Source organism: Polyodon spathula, chromosome 5 (genome assembly GCF_017654505.1).
Source record: "Polyodon spathula isolate WHYD16114869_AA chromosome 5, ASM1765450v1, whole genome shotgun sequence".
Lineage (NCBI taxonomy): Eukaryota > Metazoa > Chordata > Actinopteri > Acipenseriformes > Polyodontidae > Polyodon > Polyodon spathula.
This window is the reverse complement of record NC_054538.1, coordinates 3,120,658-3,141,976: the sequence shown is the minus strand read 5'-3', so window position 1 is coordinate 3,141,976 and position 21,319 is coordinate 3,120,658. Positions and strand designations below refer to the sequence as shown.

The following is a 21,319-nucleotide window of genomic DNA, read 5'->3' as shown; positions in this document are numbered from 1 at the left end:
GAGAAAAAAATGCGTCTGTATTTTGTGGTAATGCCACATGACGGTGTACAAAAAACAATAATGCCACATTTTTATAAAATATATATATTATCATATATATATATATATATATATATATATATATATATATATATATATATGTGTATGTGTGTGTGTATGTGTGTGTGTATATATATATATATATATATATATATATATATATATATATATATATATATATATAATATATATTATATTTATTTTTTTTTTTCTTCTTTTCCTTTCTTAGAATGCTCCCTAAATGCGCTGGCAGATTTAGTTTTTCTTGTCGATGGCTCGTGGAGTGTTGGGAGAGAGAACTTCAAATACATAAGAAACATAATTGCTGCGATCACATCTGCTTTTGACATTGGGGAGGATAAAACCAGAGTTGGCATTGTGCAGTACAGTACGGATACCAGGACTGAATTCAATTTAAACAGATATTTTAAAAGAGGTGAACTGCTCAAAGCAATCAACACCTTGCCTTATAAAGGAGGAAACACAATGACAGGTAAGGTTTCATTTAAGCTATAGAAAATATACACATAGATTTCCGGCATATATACATTTCGCTTCTTTTAACAAACTTAATAGCAACTATTTTATAATGTTTTTTTTTGTTTTTTTTATCGGTTCTGAATGTTATTTACAAATGAAAGCCTGATGAATATTACAAAGATGGTATTTGACTGTGCAGCCTTAAAATTATTCTAATTAAAAAATAATGTAAGTATAATTTAGAATTGTACAAAATTCAGATACATTTACCCTTAAACAAATGTGAACTACTGAAGTATGCACTATGTGCAAAGTTTGTTATCTCTTATTTTGTTTCTTATTATTTTGTTTAATATAGGTGACGCCATTGATTACTTAATTAAAAACACATTTACTGAGGCATCTGGAGCCAGGAAAGGATTTCCCAAAGTGGCAGTGATCATCACCGATGGGAAATCACAGGACCCTGTGGAGGATTATGCAAGGAAGCTTCGGAATATTGGCGTAGAGATTTTCGTTTTAGGTTGGTGTTGAGCTGTATAACAAAACAACAAAAACAGATGAGGTTCAGATTTTGTCTTTTTGTTAAATTATTTATTGAATCCATTTTGTTCCACTCAAAAGATCTGTGAACAGCTTTATATTGAGAACATTCCAATAGTTGTTTGCAATCCAATATGAATATATTTATTTAATGATCTTGTTTTATTGTGATTTAACAAAAAAACAACAAAAAAAACCACAACATTAAATCTGTGAAGAGCATTGTAACTGGTTTCATTCGACACTTTATTACAAAATGCTCTGGAAGTATTCTCATACGCATCTGCAGGGCGAGTTCAGTGCCATTCCTTTATAACAGCTCGCTTAGACAGTAAACTGACAGGTTTCCCCAAGCTCTCCTAGTTGGCACGGGATCACAATGTGTGCTGCTGAGTTGAGTACGCTGTACCTCTTTGATTGTAACAATCTGTGTGCATCTTACATGCGATTTGTTTATGTAACCCAATGCAGGGATCAAAGGAGCAGATGTAGATGAAATGAGACAAGTGGCCTCCAGCCCCTTTCACAAGCACGTGTTTAACGTAGCTAACTTCAACCTGATTAAAGACGTACAGCATGAACTAATTTCCCAAGTATGTGCTGGCGTTGATGAGCAGCTCAATGAACTTGTGAGTGGTGAAGAAGGTAAGGCTGCTTTTACTTAAAATTTGGTTTAGTGAGCTAGCGTTTGTCTTGGTGATAACATGGCAAATGCACCGTGCCTGTGAATATATTATAAGAAAAAAAAGAAAGTACTTTTTTGGGATAATGCACATTGCAGCTGTACTGACGATGTATGAAATTCTGACATTGAATGGAAAATCTAACATTATGATATATTGTATCATGGCCTCTCTGGGATAGGGTTATTCCCACCACTGTCTGTTTAACAAATTGATATGCAAGGATTCCAGCTTATTTTTAAAGTGACTTTTTCATTTGGTATAAAAATTTACTAGTGATGAGCGATTATGACTTTTACAAGTTGATTCGATTATCGATTTGATATTTGAAAATAATCCCGATTATGGTTATTGATTATTCTAATAACTTCATTCTTAGGGGGGAAAAAGTCATAGAAAGGTTCCTGATTAAATGTTTTTCTTTATTTTTTAATTAAAAACTACAATAAAACTTCAATAACTTTTTTCAACAGCAGTTTCAAGCCTACAAAACATACAGTATGCATTATACCGGTCACTTTTAAAGCAGCATAACCAATATATAAACAATACCACTGCACAGAAACCACTTTTATATAAAGAAGAAAAGCACACACAATCTGACAAAGCACTCTCTTGCTCTCAACGGCCTGAAATCTTCTCTTAAACTCTTTTGAATCCCTAGTTCTGTAGGGTCGACAATGCTACGGAACATATAACAACAATAATAATAATAATAATAATAATAATAATACATGGTTGGGAGTTTATTAACTCCTTAAAAATAAAGTAATACAAGAAAGAATAGCAATTGGAAACAAAGTATTATAAAAAATAATTGTCAGTAATTAATAATTACAATTATTTTTATAATTATTTTCAGGTTGCCATTCTTTGTTGCATTAAGTTTCACTTAATAATATTAAAAGAGAAAATGAGTCAACACTAACACTAACAAGTGAAAGTCCCAGTAAAACAATACAATAACTTTGGAGAGGTCACTTATAAATACTGGTACATATTTATATCAAAATCCATGAACCTACAGTTTCAAGGGTGATTAATCTGTCATGGACTGACCCTGTATTTATATCATTTGATATCCGCCGCTTTTCTCTTGAGGAACAAAATGTCATTAATAAGGTGATTGATCAATGTCTATAGAAAATGCAAATAGTTTGCATTTATGCACTTACAGTATTTAAACACTTGCTCACCTTCTTTCTCTGACAAGTATTTCTAATCAAGAGTTCTGACACTAGGCTGCACTCCCTGTGTGTTTTGGTTCGTGACGCTGTTTTGTATGCATTATGAGAGCTTTACAGGATGACGGGTCTCGAGGTTCCCTTGACTGCAGATCCCAGAGTGAGAGCAGATTTAGGGGTTGTCTGACGGGAACTGCTGGAATTGAAAGTGGCTGCGGTGCCGAAGTAACTTTTATAATCAGTGACCATAAAGAAAACGTGAAGTTTTATAGAATAATAATTGATCGAAATTGTGCAGTTTATTAATCATTCGACATTGGTTTCGGTGTTTAATTTAACAATCAGAAATTAACCATATTTTCAATGAATCGCTCATCACTAATATATTATCCACATACACCTACATACAGCAAAGAATGTTTTATGCAACATTTTAACTTTACCAACTTTGTTTTTTTTTTCATAGACGTAGAACCAGCATCAAACCTACAAGTTACCGAAATCTCATCCAAATCCATGAGAATCACATGGGAAGCATCTTCGGGGCAGATAACAGGCTACAAGCTGCAGCTCATTCCAATGTTAGCTGGCAGCAAACAGCAGGAGCTGTATGTGGGTCCCAATGTCACATTCATTAACGCCAGGGATCTGTCTCCGGAAACTGAATACCAGATCAACTTGTTTGCTTTGAAAGGCCTGACACCAAGTGAACCTGTAATGGTGATGGAGACAACCCAGCCTGTCAAAGTGTCCTTGGGTAAGTATTTAACTAGATAACACTGTCAGAAAACATATCAGTGAATATAGTAGCATGAGTATTTATTTTGATAAGCACAACTAATGTGAATGTTCTGCCTTCTCCAGAGTGCTCACTTGGAGTCGATGTACAAGCTGATGTTGTCCTTTTGGTTGATGGCTCCTACAGTATTGGGCTATCTAATTTTGCCAAAGTGAGAGCCTTCCTGGAAGTTTTGGTGAAATCGTTTCACATTGGACCCAGGAAGATTCAGATAAGCCTTGTCCAGTACAGCAGAGATCCTTACACCGAGTTTGCTCTGAACACGCACAACAATCTTGATTCTGTGCTGAAGGCTGTACACAATTTCCCCTACAGAGGAGGCTCTACAAACACAGGGAAAGCAATGACCTACGTGAGAGAAAAAATATTTGTCCCCAGCAAAGGAGCTCGGCTAAATGTTCCGAGAGTCATGATTCTCATCACAGACGGTAAATCGTCAGATGCTTTCAAAGATCCTGCTACTCAGCTACGGACCTCAGGTGTGGAAATCTTTGCTGTTGGTGTGAAAGACGCTGTCCGCAGTGAACTGGAATCCATAGCCAACTCCCCTGCTGAGACCCATGTTTATACCGTAGAAGACTTTGACGCTTTCCAAAGGATATCAACTGAGCTAACCCAGCAAATATGCTTGAGAATTGAGCAAGAACTCCGTGCTATTAAAATGAGATGTAAGTAGTTAATCATTTTATCATGGTTAAAAATGCATATCAGTTCATGGTAAAGTCTTTGAAAGAGGCTTCTCTATTTATGTGGAACTTTTGACCTATTGCCTTCAAGAACATTTAAAACATCTCAATGCACATGCAGGCCAATGCATTTACCACTGTAATGATACAGCAGACACCCAAACATTTAAAACATCTCAATGCACTGCAGGCCAATGCATTTACCACTGTAATGATACAGCAGACACCCAAACATTTAAAACATCTCAATGCACTGCAGGCCAATGCATTTACCACTGTAATGATACAGCAGACACCCAAACATTTAAAACATCTCAATGCACTGCAGGCCAATGCATTTACCACTGTAATGATACAGCAGACACCCAAACATTTAAAACATCTCAATGCACTGCAGGCCAATGCATTTACCACTGTAATGATACAGCAGACACCCAAACATTTAAAACATCTCAATGCACTGCAGGCCAATGCATTTACCACTGTAATGATACAGCAAATGATACATCAGGTTTACTCATTCACTTTGGTGGAAGATGGAACTGCACACGTTAAAACCCTCCCAGTTAGATGAACATGTATCCCAAACAGTTTTAAACACATTTAACATCCAGTGTTGAACCTCAGGTCTGGCAGGTAGCCTCTGGACCACAGGTTCACACATTTGAACACTTAATTTGTGGGTAAGTCAAAAAATAAAGCGTCTAAAATTCCTGTGACACTAACTGAAGAACAGATACACAGCAGAACCCTGGCAGGCACGTCTTCAGCAATATTAACAGAGCCGGCACAGAGCCACTTACTTATTTTAAACATATTTTTAGAATCCTGTTGCATGGCAAGGAATTCTCTGCCTCTGAATGTGGCATTGCTTTTATTTTGGGTGGCTGGAGAAAGCCTTTTAAAGTAAACTGTCTGGATTTCCTTTTCAAATCAAATTGAAAGATTAGCATAACCCGGTCTAAAAGCAGTTTCGAGTTTCATTTGCACTGAGGGGAGTCAATTGCTATAAAGAAGTAACAAAACATTTAGAAGTCAGTCCATTTGGAAATGTGTTGAAAGATAACATCTCCTGTTGCAAAGTGTAGTTTCATCTGCAGACATGACAGGTTTGTGCATACAGATACGTGGTTATGATGGAGATGGCTGTAGGGTGACGTCAGACCAGAAACAGAAACACAAGTACTGGCAGTGAAACTGAGACGCTATGGCGCTCAGTTCCTTATTAAACAAACAAACAAAATAAACAGTTGAACAAACACAGACCAAAATACTCAAAGAAAAGGGCACATTGGCCAAAGTAAACAAACACTATAACAGAACACAAAACGAATACCCTTCAGGAAGGTGAGTAGACAGGTAGGGTTTGTAGGATAACAATTGTATTTTCAGTTTCTCTATACAGACACACTCTGCAGATCTTTTTATAGTTGTGACCAAGGGACTAACTAGCTATTAATTATTATATTATCCCTAGGTCTCATTTGGCACGGGTTTAATAAGGATGACTGTCAGCTGGTTAATTAGTGAGTAGCTGATCAGTCATGCATTCTCACAAGGTGTTTACAAATAATAACAAATAATGGCTTTTTGCCAGTCATATTTACATAAAATCATAATAATAATAATAATAATAATAATAATAATAACAACAGCACACACATACATACATATAGGGACGGTATAATAGGAAGAGCCTGTAAAAATAATTCTATCACATAAATCAGAGCCCCAGCAGTCTTGTGAAGGAAATATCTTCATAGCTTAGTGGTTACAAAATTAAACGGCGCTCTTATGAAAACAGCACAGCTTTTAACAGTGGAAATTGTAATTGCTGTAATGAAAAGAAACATTTCACAAGCACCGGATTCACATTAATAATACCTTAGATTCTGAAACTATTCATTTATTAATTGTGGCTCTTTTTGAAGCCACCACACATGCAGTTATATTGTTCTAAGATATATTAAGAAGCATTTCTCATAATGCCAGTTATAACTGAACCAGAGGCCAGTGCAATGCCGGCACAATTTACACAGTTTGCTGTTGTTAACTGTTTGGAAGTACTATAGCAGCAAGACGTGTATGGATAATTCCACATAACTCCATTACAGTTGAATGTGTTCCTTGAATGGTTAGCCTCAGTGGATAGTTAGCCCAGTTCATAAAACATAAAATATGGTTTGATAAGCTAATGTCCACAACATTGGCAGTTTGCTGTCTGTAGGGTATGTATTAAAATCAGAAAGACAGATTATTATTATTATTATTATTATATTATTATTATTATTATTATTATTATTATTATTATTATTATTATTAATTAACCTCAGACCAAATCACGTAAATATGAAGCATATGTTAGGCACTTCCGGTACCACACTAAACCATGAATCGAATAGCTAGTTTCTTATTTGTCTCTTGATCGACAAGGAAAGGATTTATATCTTACCTCAATCCATTACGTCCCCCGGCTGTGCGACGGAGTTCACCTCCTCCTCCTCCCCAGCCTCAACCTGCTTTTCTTGGCTTTGTCTAACGGACAGGGCAGCGCTATCCTGCCCCCTGCCCATGCCTTTCCTACGGTCAGCCTCTCCACTTATCTGCAAGCTAATTTATGGGCAGTGGTACCTCAAAAGGCGAGGCCACATGCCGAATAATGTAGTGTAAAATATGCTGTGAAAGGATAACGTCACAGCCAAGGCTGGCAAATGTCAGGAAGCAGACCATAGAGAAAGAAGCAGCAGTTTAATGGTGCTTATCATAAAACAAAACAAAAAACAAAACACTTCAAGCTGGGGATTCGTCTTCACTGGCCACAGCACAGCACAGCACAGCACAGCACAGCACAGCACAGCACAGCACAGCACAGCACAGCAGTTACTTACCCAAACTCCTTCTCCCAGACAGAGGGTTTCTGGTTCCTTATATACAGCTGTGGCTGGAGCCTAATTAATCAGCAGTCATTCCATTATTCACGTCCGGCCACATTCTCACATGTAGTTGGCAGGGAGTGATTATCTCCTTCCCTGTCACCTCATCACAACCCCTGTGTAGGGCCTCTGCCCTGTCACATATGCATATTGTAGTAGTGTTGTCTAGTCTGCTTTAATAAATAATCTATTGCATGAGTTTCCTGACTGAATTATGAAGATATGCCTTTAAGCCAGGCGTCTCCAACCCCGGTCCTGGAGAGCTACTGGGTCTGCTGGTTTCCATTTCAATTGAGTTCTTAGTTACTGAATTGCACCAATTACTGGCTTAATTAGTCAAGATGAACAGGTGTTCCAGATCTTTAGTCACTGATGATATAAAGACACCTAGAAAACATGCAGGATTGGGGCTTTCCGGGACAAGGGCTGGAGACCACTTTTTTAACCTAAAAATCTCAAGGACAGTTGAAGAAATGTTTAATGCATGAAGTGATCTGTGGAACTTCCAAATATAACAAAGCCAATGAAATGAATCTGGCATAAGGTAAGTGCCCTTCATGTTCTGTGGTAAAAGTTGAAGGGCGAAAGGTTAATTTGTCTAGACCAGGTTGTTTTATCAGTTCCATTAGTTGGATGCATCTGGGCTATTAACTGAACAGCAATGAAGACCTCAACCTCCTGTGTTGAGATGCACAGTCAATGACAATGTACTGTAGTACTGAAAGAAGAAAGAAAACAACGTACGCCAGTTTACATGCTGTAGACTGGGTCACAAGCTTGAGAGCAAGGCTGCTTATAAAATGTGTTAAAACTTGAATGCAGAAGAAGTGTTTTTATATCCCTGTCATACCCTCTCAATTTGATCTTCCTCTATAAGGACCAGTTCTACAGTAAGACAGGTTTACTCAGTCACTTTGGTGGAAGGTGGAACTGCACAAGTGTCTATTTTTTTTTTTTTTTTTTTTTTTTTTGTAGAAAGATTACAAGAAGCCCTTTACTTTTTAAAGGCCCTTAATGATTAAAACACAGAATTTTCCCTGTATATTAAAAATATTGGGATAATAGAAGTTTGGGCTAAAAAACATATTTCTCCTTTTTAGCTTTGGTTTCTCCAAGGGATCTTGAATTTTCTGAAGTGACATCTAGAAGTTTCCGAACCAGCTGGTCTACAGACTCTGCAGATGTACAGTCCTTCCTTGTTAAATATGGAGCAGCCTTGGGTGGAGATGAAATCACCATCTCAGTCCCAGCAGAAACTACCTCAATCGTCCTGACAAATCTAATTCCTCTCACAAAGTACAACGTCAGCGTGCTTTCACAGTATGATAAAGGAGACAGCTTTCCATTGAGGGGATCCGAGACAACTCTCGAAGGTAATGTTTAGGTCTTTTCATGACACAAAAACCTTTTTATTATTTTAGGAAACTACAATATATAGTCACACAGACAGAGTGTCAAAACAGGGAGATGGCTTTTTTTTCTAAATATAAATCATCTTTATAATATAAAAGAATGAAAGAAAAAGACATTATGTACACTTGCATTTGCTGTACCAGAAATCAGAATCCAATCAGAAAATGCATATGATGGGAGTGTTTGGAGATGAGTGGGTTCAATGAGTGGGTTCTTATATGACAGCAAGGGCGTTGTCTCCTAGCGGGCATTGAGAAAGAAATGAACTACTGCCAGTATTCGATGACGAACCAACAACTGTCTCTCTCCATCCCTTTACATTGTGTTACGTGTTGTACCCTACTGCTATAAATAGCAGGATACACAATTATGAACCCAGCTGCAGCCCTTCAGTAAGTAGCAAGTTGTTAGCATAGGAGCAAAAGTAGCAGAGTCAGAAACAGAAAAGCAACAAGAAATTGAAGTCTGTGACCTTTCACCTCTGTTGGTTTACAGAAACAGTTTGGGTGGGCGTCGCACTCTCCCGATACAAGCAAATAAATACATACTGAACGGTTGATCCAAAATGGTGCCAAGGAAAAGAAACTGAACAATCATCTTCCTGTCATCAGCTTTCAATAAGCCATGCTCCAATCACAGAGCAGGTGTAGCCAACAGAGTTGACAAGTACCTTTATCACATGTCCTTCTGGAATGAGGGCATTTAAGAAATAGACAGACATCTTGCAGTCCAAAAAATAGTTTTAGATGAACAATAGAAGAACAATATTGGTATTGGAGTAGCGAATCCACCTAAAAACTTAAAATACGACTGCAAACAGGATCCGTGGGACAGAAGCAGCTGCGGGTTAAATCTGTAGGAAATGTCTAATTTCTTGTGCTCTATTTGTTTGCTGTAGAACAAGGAACCCCTCGCAGTTTGAGGGTATCAGAAGAAACAATGGACAGTTTTCGGGTCACATGGGGGGCAGCCCCTGGGAATGTCATGCAATACCGACTTTCCTACTATCCCATTGGAGGAGGAGACACTAAGGAAACCAGCATCCCGGGAAGTGAGACCACAATTGTGCTACCGGAACTTTTACCATCCACCACTTACAGAGTCTCTGTTGCTGCAGAATATCTGTCTGGGGTTGGAGGGGAAATGCAAATTGACGGAACTACGAAAGAAGGTAGAGATCTTGTTTCACTCCTCAGTCTCATTTTTACATGTTCTCCTGTATACCTTTGAATAGAAACTGGACGCAAATCATTTCGTCATTACTGTTTTTCATTGTTAATGGCTGAAAAAATGATGCTGGTAGTATGCAAAGCTTGGAATAGGAAGATGTGCCAGGAAATCTGAGGCATGTCAGTGTACCTCTGGGAATTGTAATGTGCAGGTTAGCATCTGTAGGCCAGGCACAGCAATGTGCAGTAAACGTCAACAAGAGTTCTGTATGAAACTCATATGCACGTTTTATTTCCTTATGAAAGAACAGACACTTGACAGTCTCTCATTAGCGGTTTGTTTGCAGACTATAAGACTATTATATAAGCCACATCGAAACACAGCTACCGAATTACGTTTAATGTATGCTTAACTGCTAAAGGCTTTAATAGAGGGCTATGTAAATCCATGTCATCACATAGCACACCTAAAGTACTGCTCTGGTTCAGGGAGATGTTAAATCCAACCACTTAGGCAGGTCCTAATAAAGTGGTCGGGCTGTGTATGTTGCCGTCGTTACTCTAGTTAAAACCCGCCCAGTCCAATACCTTGTAATTCATTGTGACCTCTTTGTTTCCTATAGCTACAGGATCCCCCAGGGACTTGCAGGTTTCTGACTTCACTGTCTCCAGTATGAGGCTGTCCTGGGTTGCAGCTCCAGGTCGGGTGCTGCAGTATCTCATCACATTCAGACCTTCGACAGGGGGAGAGGGCAAGGAGCTCTCAGCCAAGGGGAACACAACCACTGCACTGCTGAAGAACCTGCTGCCCAGCACTGAGTATGACCTGTCTGTGAGCGCCCGGTACTCCTCTGGAGTAGGAGAGCCACTTGTTGGGAAAGGCACAACACTGGAAGGTACAAATCGCAAACACAGTTACTATTAGTTAGCTCTAGGAAGGTTTAGGATTGAAATGGTGTGAGAGCAAAGATGAAAACAATGCTGACACTGTGTAGGATCACTTATGGGATGTGAATACTGAGGACTTTCAAGAACTACAAATTAAATGCAGTGCTGGCATATAATAATTGTGTTGTTTTGTCTAACTTCGCTAATCTTCAGTTCAAAAAAAGATTTCTTGTAGAAAGCAGACTAGTGTAGGTGTTAAATGATACAAAGTGAATCTAAACAACATTTTGAATATGATATTTCATACCTCATGTAGCCCTTTAAGGTAGGTCGAATCATGCCTCGTTATCTTTATTAATTATTTTGTGGTTAAACATTGATAAAGATACCTAGTAAAAGTGTTTGCCATTTGATTTTACTAAATATCTTATGATGGAGTGTTTGATGTTATTAGATGTGTTCTCTATTGTATATTCAACATGTATTTGGATTAATTTGGAATCAACAGTCTGGCCTGATATCATTTGAAGGGATTAGCTGTTAGATGGTACTTGTCTTGAAGGAGTGGAAATATAACTGTTGTCCTCCAGTCAGCGGTTTCTGTTGCCGCTATACTCCACAGTTAACCTGGACTCCACCTCAGCTGGTATAGAATGGGTTTGGTTGTGTTTCCTTTTTGCCCTAAGGCATACCAAGCCAGAGTAATACCTTTATCAAAAGATTAAGTACAAATCCTGTCCAAATCTATTGCAGTTCGTCCAGTTATGCGTTTTTAACCTGTAAACCTTTTGTTTTCCTTTTTAAAGTACTATAGTAGTACTTGTACAATACAATTAATCACAATATAATATTTATTTGTCTTTTCATTGCGACCCTAATACATTCTGTCGTATGCACTAGGAGAAAATATGTTAATGAAAAGAGCTGCAATATACTCATTTCAGTATTTGCTGCGTCTTCTTAGCGAGAGCTCTATTGTGCGACATTGTTCAAATAAATATCAGGAGTTGAGCTGTGGTTTGATGCAGCAGAGGGAGCTGAAGGATAACGTCTACACATGCAAGGGTGCAAGAATCAAAATAACATTGGTTTTGTTAAATGTAAACGTCATCTGTACAATGCATTCTTTTCCATCTTCATTTTACCTATTTAATACTGTTATATATAATTTTACACATTTTGCATTATACCACAAATTCGTATTATTAATAGTAGCCTATAAGACAACTGTATACTGTCCGTTTTTATTGCTAGATTTGCACAATTACAAACCACCTGCACATTAACAGAATAGGTGTGTTTCCTATGCCTATACAGATGTTCAGAATGAGCTGGAGTGGTTAGTGGCACATGTGTTCAGTCTATTGCTCCCAACAAGTTGGAGTAACCAGAAATGTCATAGAAATTAGTTTTCAAGGCTTGTAAGTACACTCTACTTTTAGGGTAAAAATAGGTGTTTGGCTGTTCGCCTCAAAAATGCATTGAGCACAACTGGCAACGCATGAGAAAAAAAGCGGACTGGGAAATAGCAACTGTTTAAAACATGCTTTCAAAAGTTCTAACAAATTGATGCAATTGTAAGTGTCGCGCTTGTTTAGTAAATTTCATCCAAGACTTCCGACTCGTTTGCTGCTGGTTTGCAACTATTGCGACAGGTGCAACACTTTAGTACACATACCCCTTAAACTTCCTTTAACGTAAAGTAGTAAAATGTAAATGTAGTGAAAATACATTTTTTTCCAATAACGTGTTTCTTTCAAGACCTAATGTAATGGAAATCAGAATACTTTTTTAAAAGTCTGTTTTGATGGATTAAATAAAGCTCTGAGTGCATATAGTGTTTTGAGTGTTTCTCAGATGAAATTAAACTGTTTTACGTGCATCTCTGGTATGCGGATCACAGCTAAGTTCATGGCCAAGCAAAACATCTAGTTTTCTAAAAGCAGTCTTTAACAAACAATCTACATCTTGAAGATTGATAGATTTCAGTGATGCCGAGCAAATAAGTGTTTAGAAACAAACAAAGGAACAAAGGCAAAGGCATATCTGGGTGTCAGCAGGTGTTTAGTCCTGACTGTTTAGCTTCAGTGCAAGTTCATTATGGAATGCAAATTCAGTAAAGATCACATAAACACTTTGCCTCATTTGGGAAGAATGTCTCAATATGCCAGTCTACATGAAGATACCATGGTGGGAGTTGATACAACAATGCATTCAGCTTTATGACCCATGTGATTTTCTACAACAACCCCCAAACACACTAGTGTTTAAGCAAAAGAGTTAAAATTCTACAACCCCTTGATTGAATGCACACATATCAACTCAGACGTAGAAAGAATGATGTATAGAACTATAAAATATTATAGAACTTTTATAGAACTATAAAATATTTTTTTATTTAATTAATTCAAATACGAAAAGCATTGCAGTGGTCAAAGTGCAGTTCTGAGTTGTACTTTTGGTCCATATGACAAACTATCAAATTTGGCACAAACATAAAGAAACAAACCTAGACTAAATGTGTGTAGCTACTATAGAATGCTTTCATCCTTCATGTACTCTGCTTCATAAAGTACTGAGAAGTTTCAGTGTATTAAAAAGTGCTATTGGATTACTAGAGCACCTGTATCGAGTGGCTAACTGATCACTGTTGTTATTTAAGAACATAAGAAAGTTTACAAACGAGAGAAGGCCATTCAGCCCATCTTGCTCGTTTGGTTGTTAGTAGCTTGTTGATCCCAGAATCTCATCAGGCAGCTTCTTGAAGGATCCCAGGGTGTCAGCTTCAACAACATTACTTGGGGAGTTGATTCCAGACCCACACGATTCTCTGTGTAAAAAAGTGCCTCCTATTTTCTGTTCTGAATGCCCCTTTGTCTAATCTCCATTTGTGACCCCTGGTCCTTGTTTCTTTTTTCAGGTCGAAAAAGTCCCTTGGGTCGACATTGTCAATAACCTTTAGGATTTTGAATGCTTGAATCAGATTGCCACGTAGTCTTCTTTGTTCAAGACTGAACAGATTAAATTATTTTAGTCTGTCTGCATGTGACATGCCTTTTAAACCTGGAATAATTCTGGTCGCTCTTGTTTGCCACTCCTCCTATTTTTGTGTCATCTGCGAATTTAACAAGTTTGCTTACTGTACCAGAATCTAAATCATTAATGTAGATTAGGAATAGCAGAGGACCTAATACTGATCCCTGTGGTACTCCACTGGTTACCACACTCCATTCTGAGGTTTCTCCTCTAATCATTACTTTCTGCTTTCTACATGTTTATTCCTAACAAACTAGCATTTTCTGACCCTCTAAACAGCTGGCCAAACTCCAGTTTCTCTTTTCGATGGAATTCGTTGTCCGACTGAAAAGATACCTGCAGTAATTCAGAAACTTAATCACAAAGCACCTTGGCTCGCATACTCACAATTGTACTTAAGGCGTTAACAGTTGCTGTTTCTGTGTAAATTCAATTATTACCTTTATTATTAGACAATGTGTACCTACAGCTATGGCCACAAGTTATTAGCCATAATAAAAAGAAACATATGAATATGAACATAATTTAGATAATTTATTCAACATCTTGTAATCAACAAAACTACACAATGGTATTGCAAAAATCTACCCAAAGCCCTAATAGTATTACAGTATTTCATGCTAGAATTCAAAATGTCTAATTTTTTAATTTTTGTCCATTTTTCATTAAGAATGTGGAAAAATCACCAAAGCCGTATGTAATTCAATATGTACATTATTCACCAAGTTTTATTCAACTTCATGAGGCAGAATTAGTTAATTCCATGGGGTGATGGAAAACTTTTGGCCACAGCTGTAAACCTGCTGACATAGCAGCTCGAAGGAAGCTTTAGAAATGCTTGTGACTCCTACACATGCTCGAGAGTGATAATTACAATTGACATTTGCTCACAATTCCATTTTCAATAAATCACAGAAATGTACGCAAATGCGGTGCAGTTTCTCTCCCACACAGCATGAAACAAGGGAGATGTGTGCAGCTCGGAAGTTCAGTGCTGTCTCTTGCTTTCCGTACTGAATAGTGTGCATTCACAGGAAAACAAATAACACATATTTCCATGGTCACTGACCTTTAGTGTACTTGTAGCTCTCAGAGCATTTTTCTCAGCTGCTGTGATTTGCTGAATAAGCAAGTAGATTTGTACATTGGTGAAGGGGAGAAAGGGAATGGCTTCTTGCGAAATGCAAACACTGAAATCATGCAGGGTACTTTTATTACAATAAACTACAAGAAGAATGTTGGAATAACAGGCAGTTACAAGGAAAGTAGGATGCATATCTGAAAACACACGCAACATATACAGTGTGACGTATATCTGAAAACACACAGCATATACAGTAGGATGTATATCTGAGCTAATTGGTTGTATATGACTGATGTCTTTATTATCCAGTGGCACAGCTTTAAAATGAAAGGTGTATTTCTCTGTCCATTTCAATCAGGACACTGCTTAATTGACCTACAGTAATGACTCTTTTTAAAAGAAAGCATTCATCTAATGAGACACATTTTGGAATCATTCAAGAACATAAGAACATATACTAGCTAAGGGCTCTTCGGGCGGTGCTTTCGGAGCCTCTGTTGTTTAGTGGGGAAAGGGTTAAACTAAAACTGCGCAAGGCTTGTTCTGTTAAGCCAGTGGAGGCCAGGGAAAGCAGTGAACTCATCTTAAACAGCAAGCATTATACATCAGCACAATTGCGCACTGTAGTTTAATTGGCAGGCAAACCTGAAAAAGGTGGCAAGCTGTCTATTAGTTAAACAGTTTGTTTTCCTCCATTCACTGTAATTGACTTTGTTTGGCACAACACATAACGTGTTTCTAGAATATGTTATCATTGTTAAAACCTTTGCTTATCGTGAGTTAAAATCTCTTTACAGTGGCTAAGTATGCGCGCAAGCAAATGCACATGTGTCATAAAATTAAGCACTAAGCCAAGTTTGGAATGGCACACATAAGCAGTATTGTGATTGATTGATTATCTTTGGCTTGGTACTTGGAAAGACTCTGTACTGAAATCAGACCCAGCTTAGTTACTGATCTATAAAACTAAACACATGTTTTATGCAGAGCTTTATTCTACTTGCAGAAGGCGTCTGGATTTTTTTGTCATAAACAGTTTTCCATTTGAATTGCGTTAGTAAAACCCTGTTGCACATACAGTGCACATAGTCGAAGGTCCTCAATCAGAGAGCGTGATGCTTAGTGAATGTAAAAACTCGTTTCTGAGGTGTTGTAAACATGTCATTCTTGTTATCAACAGCTTGGACCAGACTGAAGAGTTTTTGTAAGGTTTCAGGTTTTGATCACCGGGGGAGTTTCAGAGCTCATGAGAATGTTTCTGTTGACTTTACATCTGATCATTTTCAGTCAGGCTTCTCACAGTTTTACAAATTTTGGTTGTTTTTGTATTTCATGTCCCATTAATGTGAAAGTCATTGGTTACTTTGCTAATTTGTTCAGCTACCCAGCATATTATTTAGGTCATTCAATACCAAAAGATCACATAATGAACCGCAACACTTCTGTGTCTTCATAAAGTTCACACTGTCAAAGGAAATACTTGTCCCATAAAAAACATTTCTTTGTACTATTTAGTTAGTTATGGAGTGTGAAATCCAGTTAGGTTTACAATGGCTTGAAACCCCCCAACAAGACCGACACTGAAGTACAGAACTATATAATATATACATATATATATATATATATATATATATATACACACACACACACACATTTGAATAGAATCTCTGCTTTACTGCTTTACTGGGTACCACATTAACAGCAAAGTAGGATAGAGTATGTGTGGAAGTCTGGCAGACACTTCACTTCACATATTGATGATGAAAACGGTACGTGCCTGCTGAACTCATTATCGAATGGACCATTCCCAGTGGTATTCAGCAGTGGAAGTCAGTCAGAGGTTTAGCAGCAAAGAGCTGTCTGAATCAAGACAGTCTGGCACCGTAACCCGCCAGAACTCTTCATAACTAGAAGGGAATTAAAAAAAAAAAAATCTCTCATGATTCATAGCTGAATTTGTTATTCCACACCGTGTAGCAGGATTTAATCGGCCCGAGTGATACGGTGAAGATAGATTGTAGTATATGTTTGTGGATCTTTTAAATAAATGATTGCTGCTGTGGAAACTTACAATACAGAAGATCTTTTTGTAGCTGGCAACAGGAAACTTACTAAGTACATTAGGAACGGTTTGCTTTTTTTCTTGCTGTAACAATTAAGCTGTAATAAATCTTGAATATGAATACCTAGATTTCAGCCATTTTGCTTAACATTATACCATATCCACCTCCTCTTGATATAAAGAATACAAACACTTACTGATTTCCCTTTCTTTGATCCAGGTCTTCACACATGTATTGTTAATGAATCTATTTTACTATTGGATTGGTAGCAGTTTACATTTATGCAAAAATGTATGGTTTTAATTCTCAGAAACTCACTGCTCACGTTCCATCTCTGAACCCACCACCATGTCCAGCCAAAGCTGCTTGTTTTTATATTGTGGACGAGGGATTAACTGGATATCAATTACTTAGTTCATCCCCGGGCCACATTCGGCACAGAGTTTATCATATGCACAGTCAATGACCAGTCAATAATCCCTCGCTGTTGACCACGCATTCTTACGATTTTATCTGGATGGGGCATTTTAGCTCCATCCAGGCTGTAAACAATAAATAACCAAAAGATTGTGTTCTTATACATTAAACCGTATGTTTTAAATAATAACACAACAAATACAAAATAATAAATGCACACACAGTTTTTGTTTTTTTCCAATAGTATCTCAAGTGGTTTTCTTCATTCTAAGCTAATTATTTGCACAGACACAACTGTAGTGAACAAAAAGTGTCTCACTCGGAATGGTGTTAGCTTCCAGGACTGTTAACAGGCTGTTGTGGAAACATGACTCAGTACTGAACTGTCCTGTATTGTTAACTATATTCCTCATCAGTACAGTTGCATAGTGTGCTGATATGGCCACAGTGAAAGTAGCTGTGTATTGCATGTTCAGATATGTGCTGGCAAGCTCTCGCATGCAGCGAATCAAAGTCTTTTATAACTCACCATCTGTGCATACGCTCACTCTTTCTGGCCTTTCATTGTGTATTCCACAGAGAGCGCCGAACATCTGCATTCATAGCAAATAAAGTTTTATGGATTGAGTTTCATGTATAATGGAAAAAACACTGCTGGAAGGCCACGCCTTTCAATCAGAGAAGGGAAATGGGTTTCAGTATTTTCAGAAGTTATGCTGATTAATAATAAAGCCAGAGCAAGCAAGAAGGCATAGAAACTCAACAAATTACAGATCTCTCTTTAAATGCCCAGAAATCATATGGTGTAAACTATGTGGGCCTGTCTGCATTCATGGTTTTAGAGCTTTTACCCTCATCTCACTGATAGGGGACAGGCCAGCAGTGTAGAACACACAACTGCCTGCTACACTTAATTTACAGCTGTGTCCTTTGATCTTAGTTTCTGTGCTGGGCTTAAAGTATTGAATAGGGTTAACTTTGTCAACTCCTTTTAAGATTTTAAATCAGTGCAGTCCATCCAAATTATCTTTTTTCTCGCCTAAATTCATTTAGTTTCCTCGACCTATTCTCAAAATTAATTCCTGTAAGCCCTGTTTTGCTCCAGGGCCATGATGTCCTTTTTAGATTTACAAAACAGAGACCCATCAAGGCCACTTCATCATTCCCTGTTTTCTTACATTAGGACCAGCTCACTATTAAGATCATTTTACTTAGTCCCTTTGGTGGTCAGGTTATAAGGATATCACTGTAGCTGGAAAAAATGGCCCTATTTGAATGTAAAAAAAAAATGAAAATATACTACAATCATTTTTGGTGCCACCGATCTGTAAAACCATGCTGATTCTTCCTTCTGTTTTCTTGGCAGAACGTGGCTCCCCCCGTGACCTGGTCACTAAAGATATTACAGACACAACCATCGGAGTATCCTGGACCTCCGCCCCTGGGATGGTGCGTTCCTACAGGATAGCATGGAAGTCTCTGTTCGATGACGAGTCTGGAGAGAAAAGCATTCCTGGAGACGTGACAGAGACCGTCCTGGAGAACCTAACGCAAGAAACCAAATACCAGATCTCAGTCTTTGGAGGCTACAGCAGTGGTGAAGGAGACCCACTCGTGGGAGAGGCCACAACAGAAGGTATCCCAGGGTTTATATCTGTCTTGAGAACCATGTCATATGCATGAACCAATTCAAGACTACCTCACCCGGCTCCAACGAGTTTAAATCCGCAGAGACAATTGTGATGAATACATTTATAGTTGGGATATTAAGAGCACTATGAAATGAGAAACAATTGCTTAGTGATTTTGTATGTAATGATACACTGTTGTTGTTGTAGACACTTTCTTACCAAGGACTTTTAAAAGTCATATTAATGCTGATAGATCATTAGCATATGCATGCAGGTATAATTAAGGTATAGCACTAATGGCAGCCTTGGTGACAGGTTTTCTGACCGCATAGATTAGATGAATAGAGCAATGGAGCCTTTCAGTGTCTAGGAATTAACTTTCAAGAAAAAAACTATTAATGCAAAAAAAATAAAAAAATAAATAATAATAATCCAAGCAGCTTGTTTATTGATTCTGACAGGGATGCTGAGTACAATTTGAATAACAGCAAACCCAGTCCTTCCCTCTGTGACTTGTCGCTTTTGTAGAATTTAAACCAAAAACTTGTGTTGTGGCAATAAGCAAGCTCGTTCGACTGAGGGTGGAATATTACCGTGTTTTAAGTACCATACCGGCACAGTCATATTCATTTTCAATTAGTATCAGATTCATATTCAGGAATTCAATTAATGTGTTTGGAACATGAAGTAAATCTGTAAAAAGAGTGTTTTGTTGCTTTGACTTTGAATTGAATATGCATTTGCTCTCTTTTAGTTTTGCTGCAGTGCCTCACAGTTCTAGGCTTTTCTTTGTATTGTAACTAAATTCTACCAAAACACAGCTGCGTTTTGAGGGTTCCAAATAACATTTATGAATCTTACTAAGTTCTCTTGAAATGTCAAAATACTTGCAGGATAATTCCCTAGTTGGATGAGCTAAAACAGTTCTTTGAAAATTAGAATTTGTATCTCGGAATACTAATTGGTGCAAACATTTAATTGATAAATAACAAAGAGAAAAATAAACAAATAGAGAGAGAGAGAGAGAGAGAGAGAGGGAATGGAGCGCTCATAAACGCCGCTCCTCGCTCTCTTCCTCTTTGAACCCGCTCGCTCCAAAGCTTTTATTTCCCTAGTCCACTCCACTCCGGTGCTTCTAATTCTGCAGCCAGCTCCACCCCCGCTCCGCTGCACGGCTAGTGTAAATATATCTCGCTATCCCACACTTTTTCACTTTTCCCTCTTCAGTGTATTTATTTTTTTATTTATTGATTATTGTATTTCCCATTTTGTATGTGCCACTGAGTGGTATCTTGGTAATTAAATTTGATAAATTAGTAAGGGACTCGCTCGCTGATAGTTTCACACAGATAGTCTTCTGCTTAGCCTACTGAAATTTATGATCTGAATTTTAAAAGCAGTTCAGCAAAGACAAGATTAAAGAGAAGTTTAACCAGATTTATTAAACGCTACATTAAAACTATATTTAATTTTGCATAAAATGAAAGAGCTGTAAACATTTTGTTTAGTTACCTGAGTTATGTGCCATTTGCTATGATTAGTGGTGTAGTGCTATATTTACAAGTGAGAGGTCGTTATTATCTACCCCCCTCCCAACCCTACCACGCGCTGCCTGCAGTCTCAGTTTCTCCCTTCACTCAACACCTGCAGTTTATCAGTAGTGGTTACGGTACTTGACAGGGCTGCAAGTGTACCATTTGATTACAAATTGTAATTGTAAAACACTGACACCTCAGCACAGCGTTAATACAGGTTCCCTTTGCCTCCCTTAAATATTATTCACTCCTCTTGTTCCAGACCAGGCTATAGTCAAACTTTTTTCATTATTTATCTCTCAATGGTTTCTTACTGTCATTGTATTCTTTGCTTATTTGTATGGGTTATACACATGTATATCTCCTTATATTAACAGGAGCAAAACAGTTCAGTATTCTACACGTGAAGTATAGAAGTGGTGCACTCCCTGCCCAAGAGAAGTGGTGCTCTCCCTCCCCCGCGATCCCCCACCACCACACCCCTGGCGATACACTTATAACTGTGATATATGCATATTGACGGATCTAATTATTATTAATAATAATAATAATTATTAATATTATAATAATAATTGGTCCAGAATATTCTCCAGGTCTTATAAGAGGTATTTAAAATATATGTATCGGTGCGCCTTTAACGTTTTTAATTTTTCGCCACGCTTTACTCGTAACTCAGCACTTATTACCAGTACCGAAGGGATAAAAACTATTAAAAAGACTAGTGGGTAACTCAATA

At 37.8% G+C, this 21,319-nt stretch overlaps 1 protein-coding gene across 5 annotated transcripts in view; it reads left to right on the top strand.

Moving 5' to 3' along the window:
- LOC121315421 (collagen alpha-1(XII) chain-like) overlaps nucleotides 1–21,319 on the top strand; it is a 96,084-nt gene that overhangs the window by 10,121 nt on the left and 64,644 nt on the right. For 4 of the 5 annotated variants that reach the window (XM_041249481.1, XM_041249482.1, XM_041249480.1 and 1 more), the window contains exons 6-14: nucleotides 269–532; nucleotides 878–1,042; nucleotides 1,534–1,707; nucleotides 3,396–3,686; nucleotides 3,794–4,396; nucleotides 8,448–8,720; nucleotides 9,659–9,931; nucleotides 10,553–10,825; nucleotides 18,784–19,053. The exons of the other annotated variant lie outside the window; for it this stretch is intronic. In XM_041249481.1, coding sequence (XP_041105415.1) covers nucleotides 269–532; nucleotides 878–1,042; nucleotides 1,534–1,707; nucleotides 3,396–3,686; nucleotides 3,794–4,396; nucleotides 8,448–8,720; nucleotides 9,659–9,931; nucleotides 10,553–10,825; nucleotides 18,784–19,053 — 2,586 coding nt within the window. The remainder of the gene's footprint in view (nucleotides 1–268; nucleotides 533–877; nucleotides 1,043–1,533; nucleotides 1,708–3,395; nucleotides 3,687–3,793; nucleotides 4,397–8,447; nucleotides 8,721–9,658; nucleotides 9,932–10,552; nucleotides 10,826–18,783; nucleotides 19,054–21,319) is intronic. 5 annotated transcript variants of the gene reach the window in all.